The 13,483-nt window shown below is 42.4% G+C and overlaps 2 gene segments (V, D, J or C); both read right to left on the bottom strand.

The window, feature by feature from the left end:
• LOC132421216 (immunoglobulin heavy constant epsilon-like) overlaps positions 1-11,792 on the bottom strand; it is a 47,523-nt gene extending 35,731 nt beyond the window's left edge. Inside the window, 1 exon segment of the C gene segment in view lies at positions 11,680-11,792. Coding sequence covers positions 11,680-11,792 — 113 coding nt within the window.
• The window catches only part of LOC132417612 (immunoglobulin alpha-2 heavy chain-like), a 159,891-nt gene that overhangs the window by 42,599 nt on the left and 103,809 nt on the right, over positions 1-13,483 (bottom strand).

Here is a 13,483-nt window from a genome sequence, read left to right as displayed (position 1 = left end):
CTGTGTTCTAGAGAGAGCAAACTAAACAAGTTGGTTAAAAGAAGGCAGGGGTCAAAGATCAGTAAAGGAATTATTGTAACCAGGGGCCCAAGGAGGAGTAAGAACCAGGTTATGTTTCATAGCAGTTTTTGCTGGTGGTCCGGGCAGTGTCAGCGCTTGGGTTACCCTGTCCAAAGGAATGGAGCACCTGGCATGGTTATATACGTTTTTTTAAAAGTTTTTTTTTTTCTGATGTGGACTATTTTTAAAGTCTGTATTGAATTTCTTACAATACTGCTTCTGTTTTGGTCTTTTGGCCACAACGTCTTTTTTATTAGCCCATTGTGATTGATGTAGGTGTAACAGACCCAGTTAGAAGTAGTTGGGCAACCTGAATGTTAATAGACAAAATCGATCTCCTTTCTTTTCAGGAGAATAAGTCTGAAAACCAGTCTGGACCTGGCATTTCGAAGATACTTGTAGCCAGGTGGCCACTTATCTGGTTTTATCTAAGTGGGTTTTAAAGCTTAGTGTGGTATTAACACATAATTTGTCATCATACATGTTTTTCATCTTGTTACCATCTGATCTAAAGCAATTTCATTGTCTAAAATGTAGCAGGTACGAGAGGAGACCTTGCAGACGTAAGGTTGCAGTTACCAGCTGCCAGCTGGTGTTGTCTTGAGAATAGCTGATGGCCTCACATCTGACACAGCTCATAAAACTTAAGTTCTCAGCAATACACGGATGTCTGAAATCACACCCATAGTGTCACCTAGTATTACCTTGGATGTCTGAACCACAGTTCTTCCATCTTGACCTTTAACTGTAGTTTGTTCCTTAACAGCCCAAACAGTTGTCACCATTAATGACTTTAGTGTTTTTCTAGTATGAGAAGATGCAAGAATTTTGGTTCTTAAAAATCCTTACCTGGGAACATCTATCTGAAGGCCTGTTCCGTCAGTTTCTCCCAGAGCACAGAGTGCCTCTTTCCTGAGCTCCACCTTGAACTACATGCAGGGGCTGTTGACGGTTGGCAGCCGTAATGGCTCATGATTTAATCCTGGCAGAGGCAGGCAACAAGCGCCAGTCTCCAGCTGGCAGGGTCCCTTCATGGTCATGAATCTGACCAAGGTTTGGGGGGCATTTCATGACCATTTCGTCCTACAGCGCTAGGAATGCTCATTCCCAGTTCTGGCAAAGATTTATTTGACAGGCCACTCAATGTGCTGTCACTGGAGTAGGCCTTATTAACAGTAGCCCAAAGTCTCTGGACCACCTGTCTCCCTAGTCTCTTATGGTCCAGGAAACTCTTCCCTCTTTGTGTTTCTTCCCATACCTAGAGTTACACCATTACAATCATTGACCTCATATGGGACTCTATATTATCATCTTATCAGAGGCTCAGTCACACATTTGGTAATGTAAGAAAGAATGATTTTGTAAAACAGGCAATAAAAATAAAATAGCTAGCAGTACTTATTAGGAAGGTCATAAGTAAGAAGGTAGGTCAAGAACTCTCATTAGGTGCAGCCCAGTATATCCCCAGGTTGCCTCACTTAGTCTGTTTTTTCTAGTATTACTAGGCTGGTTCCTTTAAACTTAAATGACCATAGCCTGGTGTTAATCTCCTGTTTGTAGATAGTGGAGATCTTTATCCAAAGACTGATTACAGAAGTTAAGCTTCAGAAACAAACTTAGAGTGTCCTCTTAATAATTTAATTAAATCTTGTAGCAATATAACATAACATCAAGGGACCATCTGGGAAGCGGGTTTTAGTAAACACCTTAGTTAACAAATCTAGAATTTAATATTTAGTGAAACATAATCCTCTTTTTCTTCCCCCCCTAAAGTACCCTCATCTCCACTAAACACAGCCAACTCAAGACTAATTTGTTTTTAAAATAAGTCTGGCCCATTGACCACATAGGCTCCTCCATACTGACTCTGGTGTAATTCCTCAGAAGGAGTCCAGACTAAATTCACAAAAGGCCCCTCAAGGCCAAGGAAGCCATGCCAATGTCCTGCCGTCACATTTTGCCTGGTGGATCTCTCTCTTCTAGAGGTCCCCCAAATATTTGGAGATTCCTGTACACGTCAGGAGACAGTCTTTCTTTAATCTACCTGACAAGTCTGCTCATAACCAAGTGTCTGCAATTTCTGGAGGGACAAGGCAGAGAGAAAAGAAAAACGTTTTCATTTTCCCCACAGGTGTAAATCACCTAATTGCTGTGAACCGTAAGTAGCTTGAGGAGAAGGGCTTCTCTATATCTGAAAAACAAAGATTAGAAGCCAGTAAGATGTCAGACAAAAGTCATAAACATTATAATCCTAGTTAGCAGTTCGTTGGATCCCATGTAATTAGTTTTGGTTTTGTTTGAGTCCAGTTTTTCCATTAGTTTTATTGACCTTGCCTGATGGTTGAGGGTGATAGTGACAGTGATAATTTTAAGAAATTTGTAAGGTTTTTGGTTAAGGCTTGTATGATTTGTCCAGTGAAGTGGGTGCCTTGATCACCGGAGATTATAGAAAGTGTACCCCCAGTGGAAAACACATTTTCTAACCATTTCCTTTTTCATTGTGAGGGCATCAGCCTTGCAGCCAGCGAAGGCTTTAACCCATCAAATAAAAAATGAGGCTTGCCAGGGAGCCGGGAGGAGCCAAGCAGCCAGCCATCTTGGATTCCCCATAGCCCTGACTGTTTAACTTACAGTGACTGTTGACCCATTTCAATTTCTCTGATTTTGGAGTAGACCACTGCCATGCTACAAGGACATCAGGATGGCAGAAGTCTGACAATGAGTGGTTAATCTTTTTGTAGAAGTGGAATGAACTTTGTCTGCACGTGCCATAATCTTTACAGATTCTGTTATTATTACCTTTTATTTGACAATGTTTCTCCTGTAATTGAATCTGTCAAATAATCCCAGTTAGTTCAATACATATTTTTGGAGATGCTCCAGGGGCCCTCTGAAGCACCTCAAAGTTAGCTGGAGGTCAGAAGAACTTTAATTAGAATTTGACTCTTGGGAAGTTTGTTAAAAATATCAAAAAGTTTTAAAACACTTAGTCAAATAGAATCATAGGTCATTGTGAAATAATTCTTATTTACTCAACCAAAGTGACAAAAGATTTTAAAAGCAAATATAAATCACTTAAAGTCAAATAAATTCATACAATCTGTCACCAAGGGCAGCTTTCCAAGGAAACTTTGTTCTCTTAACAGAGAGAGAAAACCAAATTCCAGTCTTCTTGTCTTCTATCACTGACAACATATATTCTACTTGCTTCACACACCGAAATGTTTCCCTTATCCTTTTTTTTTGAATATTTATTTATTTGTTTATTTGGTTGTGTGGGGTCTTGGTTGCAGCAGGCAGGCTCCTTAGTTGTGGCATTTGAACTCTTAGTTGTGACATGCATGTGGGATCTAGCTCCCTGACCAGGGATCGAACCCAGGCCCCTTGCATTGGGAGCGCAGAGTCTCATCCGCCGTGCCACCAGGGAAGTCCCTCCCTTATCCTTTTAGTAGCTTTAATGATGTATTATAATTTTTAACCCCTAAAAACCTTAATCTCTAGTGAAAACCAAGACGAAAGCAATTGTGAACTGTTTGTCATGTTGGCATTTTCTGATTAGCGACCTTAAGAACGTATTCCATAACCTCTAAACACATGCGCTTTCACAAAGCACAATTTCTTTTCTCAGTGCGGTACAAGGCATGTGTCTAATAAAGCGAAACATCTTTAGTTCCCCTCTTGTAAGAAGACAAAAGGTAAATTTAGATTTGTTCAGCAATCAATATTCCAGTATTTTATCTTGAAAATGATTTAGACCTTTAATGAGTTCTTCTCATTTGACCTGATTTAGCAAAGCTCTAAAGTTTCAAGTTGCCAAAAATCTGGAAAAACCGAAACATAATTATTTCCAAAGTGTACAAACGTTGTAAGAGATTCAACACTGAATATTTCCCAGGTCATGTGAACCTGAAATTTATTTAGCTTAGTACCTCTTCTATTTAGAATTGCTTGATTTGTAAGTGCTTACTTTTAAAAAGCCAAGTAGGGCTTCCCTGGTGGCGCAGTGGTTGGGAGTCCGCCTGCCGATGTAGGGGACACGGGTTTGTGCCCCGGTCCGGGAAGATACCACATGTCGCGGAGTGGCTGGGCCCGTGAGCCATGGCCGCTGAGCCTGTGCTCCGCGACGGGAGAGGCCACAGCAGTGAGGGCCCGTGTACCGCAAAAAAAAAAAAAAAAAAAAGAAAAGCCAAGTAAATAGAGCTCATTTACAAATTAACCTCTGCGATATTGTCCAAAGACAAAGACACGTAACTGAGGCATAAATACATCCAGACAGAGATCTCATAGTTTCCACTTGAGGTTTAAATGCCTCTTTGTCTCTTTCTTTTTCTTGGCTTGAAGTTCTACTAATTAATCCAAGGCCGAAGTCTCAGGCAAAGTGGGCTAAGTCTGTATTTCAAGGACAGCATAAGAGTTAATTTCAAGTTTTCCCCTAGGCATATTTTTGTTCTCTCAGGGTCAGAATTCTGAAAAAAAGTGTTTTAACAAGCTAGCTTTCTCTAACTGCACATGAAAAAAGCACCAGTTTTGTAATTTCAAATGAGTTTTACCTTAACCAACTTTCTCCAGAGTCTAAAGAATATTGTGGCCATCCAGTGTCAAAAAAATCGTCTTTCTTTTTCTGTAGTCATAGTTTCATAGCTAAAATATAGACCAAATATTGCTCAAATTGGCCCTAATAACAGGGGCAGGCTGACTGATACACTGTCCCATCAGGGGTTGTCCCTCTGGGGAGGTGGGGGTCTTAGTTTGACCGAAGAATCTGGAGGGAATTTGCATGAGTGGGAGAAGCTTGGTTTCCCCCCTGAGAGCTGGGTGCAGGGTGGTGGTGGTTAAGAGAGGATCGTTTAGAATGTCAGGAGAGCTGTTTTTTCTTTGATTTCTCAGGCGTTCGATTATAGGAGCCACATTGAGCAGGGTTATGATAAAGGGCCATAAAGGCCTGAACATAGGGAACCTCCGTACATTTTGCCATCCTGTGGCAAAAAGATCTAACTGTAAGAGACACATTTTAGGCCATTTTCCCAACCCCCAACTTATATAAAGGCCAGGCAGTGTTACAGCAAAACCTAAGCTTCCCCTTTCTCAGCCCATCTGGCTTAGAAAGGGGATCCTCCCATGTTGAATAGCCTGCAACCGAGAACAGTGCTCCTAGAAATGAAGTCCAGCATCCTGGAAACATTAGTAGGAGGCGCCGGAAGGGGACTCAGAGTGTCTGGATTTCCTTTGACCTCAGTGCTAATGGGATGTGGAGTGTCCTCTACTCCCCCACTGATTTCTGTTCTGTTTTTTTTTTTTTAAATAGACCTTTACTGGAGTATAATTACTCCACAACACTGTGTTAGTTTCTGTCGCACAACAAAGTGAACCAGCCATATGCATACACACGTCCCCGTATCCCCTCCCTCTTAAGCCTCCCTCCCACCCTCCCTATCCCACCCCTCTAGGTCATCGCAGAGCACCGAGCTGATCTCCGTGTGCTATGCTTCTGCTTCCCACCAGCTAACTGTTTTACACTCGGTAGTGTATACATGTTGATGCTACTCTCACTTCGCCCCAGCTTCGCCCTCCCACCCCATGTCATCAGGTCCATTCTCTACATCTACCTCTTTATTCATGCCCTGAAACTGTGTCCATCAGAACCATTTTTTTTTTTAGATTCTCTATATATGTGTTAGCATACGGTATTTGCTTTTCTCTTTCTGACTTACTTCACTCTGTATGACAGACTCTAGGTCCATCCACCTCACTACAAATACCTCAATTTCGTTTCTTTTTATGGCTGAGTAATATTCCATTGTATATATGTGCAACTTCTTCTTTATCCATTCAGCTGTCGATGGACGTTTAGGTTGTTTCCATGTCCTGGCTATTGTAAATAGTGCTGCAATGAACATTGTGGTACATGACTCTTTTGAATTATGGTTTTCTCAGGGTATATGCTCAGTAGTGGGATTGTTGGGTCATATGGCAGTTCTATTTGTAGTTTTTTAAGGAACCTCCATACTGTTTTCCACAGTGGTTGTATCAATGTACATTCCCACCAACAGTGCAGGAGGGTTCCCTTTTCTCCACACCCTCTGCAGCATTTATTGTTTCTAGATTTTCTTGATAATGGCCAGTCTGATTGGCATCAGGTGACACCTCATTGTAGTTTTGATTTGCATTTCTCGAATAATTAGTGATGTTGAGCATCTTTTCATGTGCCTCTTGGCCATCTGTATGTCTTCCTTGGTGAAATGTCTATTTAGGTCTTCTGCCCATTTTTTAACTGGGTTGTTTGATTTTTTGATATTGAGCTCCATGAGCTGTTTGTATATTTTGGAGATTAATCCTTTTCTGTTTCATTTGCAAATATTTTTTCCCATTCTGAGTGTTGTCTTGTCTTGTTTATGGTTTCCTTTGCTGTGCAAAAGCTTTTAAGCTTCATTAGGTCCCATGTGTTTATTTTTGTTTTTATTTCCATTACTCTAGGAGGTGGGTCAAAAAAGATCTTGCTGTGATTTATGTCAAAGGGTGTTTTTCCTATGTTTTCCTCTAAGAGTTTTATAGTGTCTGGTCTTACATTTAGGTCTTTAATCCATTTTGAGTTTATGTTTGTGTACGGTATTAGGGAGTGTTCTAATTTCATTCTTTTGCATGTACCTGTCCAGTTTTCCAGCCCCACTTAGTGAAGAGGCTGCCTTTTCTCCACTGTATATGCTTGCCTCCTTTGTCGTAAATTAGGTGCCCATATGTGCATGGGTTTATCTCTGGACATTCTGTCCTGTGCCATTGATCTATATTTCTGTTTTTGTGTCAGCACCATACTTGTCTTGATTACTGTAGCTTTGTGGTATAGTTTGAAGTTGGGGAGCCTGATTCCTCCAACTCCGGTTTTCCTTCTCAAGATTGCTTTGGCTATTCGGGGTCTTTTGTGTTTCCATAAAAACCGTAAAATTTTTTGTTCTAATTCTGTGAAGAACGCCATTGGTAGTTTGATATGGATTGCATTGAATCTGTAGATTGCTTTGAGTAGTACAGTCATTTTCACAATGTTGATTGTCCCAATCCAAGAATGTGGTATATTTCTCCATCTGTTTATGTCATCTTTGATTTCTTTCATCAGTGTTTTATAGTTTTCCAAGTACAAGTCTTTCGTCTCTTAGGCAGGCTTATTCCTAGGTATTTTATTCTTTTTGTTGCAATGGTAAATGGGAGTGTTTCCTTAATTTCTCTTTCTGACTTCTCATTGTTGGTGTATAGGAATGCCAGAGATTTCTGTGCATTAATTTTGTTTCCTGCTACTTTAACAAATTCATTGATTAGTTCTAGTAGTTTTCTGGTGGCATCTTTAGGATTCTCTACGTATAGTATCATGTCATCTGCAAATAGTGACAGTTTTACTTCTTTTTTTCCAATTTGTATTCCTTTTATTTCTTTTTCTTCTCTGATTGCTGTGGCTAGGGCTTCTAAAACTATGTTGGATAAGAGTGGCGGGAGTGGACATCCTTGTCTTTTTCCTGATCTTAGAGGAAATGCTTTCAGGTTTTCACCATTGAGATTGGTGTTTGCTGTGGGTTTGTCATATATGGCCTTTATTATGTTGAGGTAGGTTCCCTCTATGCACATTTTCTTGAGAGTTTTTATCATAAATTGGTGTTGAATTTTGTCAAAAGCTTTTTTTGCATCTAATGAGATGATCATGTGGTTTTTATTCCTTAATTTGTTAATATGGTGTATCACATTGATCGATTTGCATACATTGAAGAATCCTTGCATTCCTGGAATAAACTCCACTTGATCATGGTGTATGATCCTTTTAATGTGCTGTTGGATTCTGTTTGCTAGTATTTTGTCGAGGATTTTTGCATCTATGTTCATCAGTGATATTGGCCTGTAGTTTTCTTTCTTTGTGACATCCTTCTCTGGTTTTGGTATCAGGGTGATGGTGGCCTCGTAGAATGAATTTGGGAGTGTTTCTCCCTCTGCAATTTTTTGGAAGAGTTTGAGAAGGATGGCTGTTAGCTCTTCTCTAAATGTTGATAGAATTCGCCTGTGAAGCCATCTGGTCCTGGGCTTTTGTTTGTTGGAAGATTTTTTTTGTTGCTGTTGGAAGATTTTTAATTACAGTTTCAATTTCATTACTTGTGATAGGTCTGTTTATATTTTCTAATTCTTTCTGGCTCAGTCTTGGAAAATTGTAACTTTCCAAGAATTTGTCCATTTCTTCGAGGTGGTCCATTTTATTGGCATATAGTTGTTTGTAGTAGTCTCTTATAATCCTTTGTACTTCTGCAGTGTCAGTTGTGATTTCTCCTTTTTCATTTCTAATTTTATTGATTTGCATCCTCTCCCTTTTTTTCTTGATGAGTCTGGCTAAGGGTTTATCAATTTCGTTTATCTTCTCAAAGAACCAGCTTTTAGTTTTATTGATCTTTGCTATTGTCTTCTTCATTTCTGCTCTGATCTTTATGATTTCTTTCCTTCTACTGACTTTGGGTTTTCTTTGTTCTTCTTTCTCTAGTTGTTTTAAGTGCAGGGTTAGATTGTTTATTTGAGATTTTTCTTGTTTCTTGAGGTGAGATTGTATTGCTATAAACCTCCCTCTTAGAACTGCTTTTGCTGCGTCCCATAGGTTTTGGGTCATCTTCTTTTCATTGTCATTTGTTTCTATGTATTTTAAAACTTTCTTCTTTGAGTTCTTCAGCAATCTCTTGGTTATTTAGTAGTGCACTGTTTAGCTTCCATGTATTTATGGGTTTTTTTTTTTACAGTTTTTTTCTTGTAATTGATTTCCCATCTCATAGTGTTGTGGTCAGAAAAGATGCTTGATACAATTTCAATTTTCTTAAATGTATGAGTCTTGATTTGTGACCCAAGATGTGATCTATCCTGGAGAATGTTCCGTGTGCACTTGAGAAGAAAGTGTATTCTGCCACTTTTGGGTGGAATGTTCTATAAATATGAAACAGATCGATCTGGTCTATTGTGTCAGTTAAAGCTTGTGTTTTCTTATGTATTTTCTGTTTGGATGATCTGTCCGTTGGTGTAAGTGGGGTGTTAAAGTCCCCTACTATTATTGTGTGACTGTCGATTTCTCCTTTCATGGTTGTTATTATTTGCTTTATGTATTGAGGTGCTCCTATATTGGGTGCATAAACACTTATAATCGTTATTTCTTCCTCTTGGATTGATCCTTTGATCATTATGTAGTGTCCCTCCTTATCTCTTTTAACAGTCTTTATTTTAAAGTCTATTTTATCTGATATGAGTATGCTACTCCAGCTTTCTTTTGATTTGCATTTGCATGGAATTTTTTTCCATCCCTTCACTTCCAGTCTGTGTGTGTCCCTGGGTCTGAAGTGGGTCTCTTGTAGACAGCATATATAAGGGTCTTGTTTTTGTATCCGTTCAGCCAGTCTGTGGCTTTTGGTTGGGGCATTTAATCCATTTACATTCAAGGTTATTATCAATATGTATGTTCCTATTACCATTTTCTTAATTGTGTTTTTTTTTTTTTTTTTTTTTTGCGGTACGCAGGCCTCTCCCGTTGCAGTGCACAGGCTCTGGATGCGCAGGCCCAGCGGCCATGGCTCACGGGTGCAGCCGCTCTGCGGCATGTGGTATCCCCCCAGACTGGGGCACGAACCGTGTCCCCTGCATCGGCAGGTGGACTCTCAACCACTGCACCACCAGGGAAGCCCTTGGGTTTTTTTTTGTGCATCTTTTTCTTCTCTTGTGTTTCCCGCTTAGAGAAGTTTCTTTAGCATTTGTTGTAAAGCTGGTTGGTGGTGCTGAATTCTCTTAACTTTTGCTTATCTGAAAAGCTTTTGACTTCTCCATTGAATCTGAATGAGATCCTTGCTGGGTAGAGTAATCTTGGTTGCAGGTTTTTCTCTTTCATCACTTTAAGTATATCCTGCTACTCTTTTCCGGCCTGCAGAGTTTCCACTGAAAAATCAGTTGACAACCTTATGGGGATTCCTTTGTATATTATTTTTTGTTTTTCCCTTAATATTTTTTCCTTGAATTTAATTTTTGTTTGTTTGCTTAATATGTGTCTTGGTGCGTTTTTCCTAGGGTTTATCCTGTATGGGACTCTCTGTGCCTCCTGGACTTGGGTGACTATTTCCTTTCCCAAGTTAGGGAACTATTCAACTATAATCTCTTCAAATATTTTCTCAGACCCTTTCTTTTTCTCTTCTTCTTCTGGGACCCCTATGATTTGAATGTTGGTGTGTTTAGTGTTGTCCCAGAGGTCTCTGAGACTGTCTTCTATTCTTTTCATTCTTTTCTCTTTATTCTGCTCCTTGGCAGTTCTTTCCACCATTTTGTCTTCCAGCTCACTTATTCGTTCTTCTGCCTCAGTTATTCTGTTATTGATTCCTTCTAGTGTATTTTTCATTTCAGTTATTGTGTTGTTCATCTCTGTTTGTTTGTTCTTTAGTTCTTCTAGATCTTTGTTAAATACTTCTTGTATTTTCTCAATCTGTGCTTCCATTCTATTTCTGAGATTCTGGATCATCTTTACTATCATCACTCTGAATTCTTTTTCAGGTAGACTGTCTATTTCCTCTTCATTTATTTGGTCTTGTAGGTTGTTACCTTGCTCCTTCATCTGTAACATATCCTTTTGCCGTCTCTCTTTTTTTTTTTTAATGAGTGGGATTGTGTTCCTTTCTTACTGGTTGTTTGGCCTGAGGCTTCCAACACTGGAGTTCGTAGGCTATTGGGTAGAGCTGGGTCTTGGTGCTGAGATGAGGAACTCCGTGAGACCTCACTCCGATGAATATTTCCTGGGGTCTGAGGTTCTCTGTTAGTCCAGTGGTTCTGACACGGGGCTCCCACTGCAGGAGCTTTGGCCTGACCCCAGTCTTGTGTACCAAGATCCCGCAAGCCACCTGGGGCAGCAAAAAATGAAACAACAACAACAACAACAAAAACAATAACAAAGTAAAAAATAAAATTAGGCTAGGAAACTAACAGATATGTTGGGAAGAATATAACAATAAAAATATAGATGAATCAACAACTGGAAGGTACAACAGTACCACAATAGTAAACAAGAGGAGGAGGGGAAAAAAAGAAGGTGGGGGAGACCTTGGCTGTGGAGGGCAGGGCCTAAGCAGGGGCGAGGTTTGGGTGGTGGGCGGGGCCAATGCTCAGGACACACGGGGCTGGAAAACGCCCTGGGGGCTGTGGGAGGTGGGGCTTAGGCTCAAGGAACAGAAGGGGCCCAGGTGTGCTCCCCACCCCTGGTCTCAGAGGGCAGGGGCCTCGCCTGGGAGCCCAGCAGGCTTCCTGGGCCTGAGTGGGCGGGGCAATCGCCCTCCTCTCCTGTCCTGCTCCTCCTGGATGGCCCCTCCCGCCTGCCTCTCCTGATCCTCCGGCCTCCCTCCTGTGCCCCCAGGACCCACGCGGCCTGGAGGGGGCTTTGGAGGGCAGGGGAGTTCACCTGGGAGCTCAGCAGGCTCCCCGGCCGAGTGGGCCAGGCGAGCGCTCTCCGCTCCTCTCCCGTCTTCCTCTTCCCGGAGAGCCCCTCCCGCCTGCCTCTCCTGATCTCCCCCACCTCAGGGGCGCCAAGCCTGTCTGGCCTCCACTTCTCCTCCCTCCTCGGTCCCCCTACGTCCGTCCTACCGGTTCACTCTGGGGTTCCTCCCGTCTCCTTGGGGCTCACAGTCCCACAGAAGCTGCTGGCAGGAGCCCTTGTTGTGGGGAGATGCTAACTCTGCGTATTCCCCCACCTCCATCTTGACTCTGCTCCTTCCCCCACTGATTTCTAACAAGATGTCTCTGGTCATCCTTGGTACCTTGCACAAGGTGTCCTCCTTTATTACCTGGAGAGGACATTTGGACCAGTGTAGAGCAGTTGCCATGATGTTTCTGGTGGTGGTGGGTGGGGATCTGTTGTCTATCCTTGAGACTGAGCACTGCGGCCTGCTTGAACGTGGCCAGACTAATAGGCTGAGCATCGCGGTGTATGGGCTTCCAAGGCCTGGAGTGAGGGGGGAACTCCTGGAGGAACTGCAGGTGGCCACTCTGGAAAGTGCCGTGGGGGTCAGGACTTGAGGATTTTATCTGACACTGACAACAGTGGGCTTGCCTGCGGCGAGGGTGCAGTGAGTCCTTCCTGAAGCGGGTGTTAAAGTATTAGGTAAAAAAGAAACCTTGCTGTGCAAGTAAGGTGGGAAAGAAAATCAGAGAAGCATGGGAGAGACAGTGAAAGTCAGGAGTCTCCAGCCAGCAGTTTGGACGAGACCCGCAGTTTACCTTGAACTTCCGGGTTTTGGAGAGATACCAGTGAGTGGTCCTGAGGCAGGATCTTAGTTCCCTGCCCAGGAATTGTACCTGGGTATCCTGGATGAAAACCAGGAATCCTAGCTGCTAGTCCAGCAGGGCTAGAGGCTAGAAACAAAGTTGCCCTGGTTCTTGCACCCTCTGAAAGCAAGAGTGTTTCAAGGAGGAAAAACTATGAAAAGAGGTAGAAAGTTTATTGTCTGAGACACAGCACAACATGAGGGAGAGCTCATAGAGAAGTAGTTTATTTATTTAAGACAGAAGCAAGGCAGAAATACACACCTGAAGAGGAAGGGTGTGGGCGTCCTCCCTAATGAGGAGAGCCGTAAAAAGTGATTTAAATCACTTACACTGGACAGTCCTTTCAGGTCTTTGTTCTCCTCTGGCCAATTATCTCACTTATTTTCCCACATCTGACCAGTCCTAGGACCCTCTCTGATAAGCATGTGCATCTTCTTGCTGAGATGGATTTCAGCCCAAAGGCTAAAACAGGAAGTCTGACAACACCAGAGGGAGTGAACATTGTAGGAGAAGCCATTAGATGTGGAACAGGATCGGTGTCACCATCTGGACAGTCAGTCACTGGCTCTGCAAGCTGCACTCACAACTCCCTGGTGTTGCCCACAAAACACATGGATCTATGTAAGCTCTGCTTAACTCTGCATTAATGAAGAGTCTGGAAAAAACCTGCCCATGACCTGGCTCAATCCTGACTTGACCCGACCTGTTGCAACTGAGTCTCCTGGGCCCACCTCTGCTCACCTCTCTATTTGGCACTTCCTTCTGTTGTTGCGGAGGACACACCCACACCTTTTCTCTCCAGGTGCTGGTGTGGCCTCCATGTGCCCGGATCTCACGCCCACTGTCCCGGGATCGTGATGGTTGCTACTTGCAGGGCAGAGACATGGTGCCCGTTCCACCGTTGAAGTTCTGCTTCCAGAAGAACTTTTTACTTATTGCTGGGCAAGTCCAGGTTGAATCCAGAAAACACAAGCCCCTGGAGGCCTTTCAGGCGGGAATTGATGTCACCCAGGAAACCAAACGTGTATAAAATTGTAACAAGAGCAGGCAAAGTGCTATCAGGTGAGATGGTCGCTGAGGCTCAGGGGGCCCAAGGAAGCTCATGATCTTCTGCCCCAAGAGG

This window comes from Delphinus delphis, chromosome 2, assembly GCF_949987515.2.
Source record: "Delphinus delphis chromosome 2, mDelDel1.2, whole genome shotgun sequence".
NCBI classification, from domain to species: Eukaryota; Metazoa; Chordata; class Mammalia; order Artiodactyla; family Delphinidae; genus Delphinus; species Delphinus delphis.
Note: the sequence above shows the minus strand (reverse complement) of the source record. Positions and strands in the feature narration are given on the sequence as shown.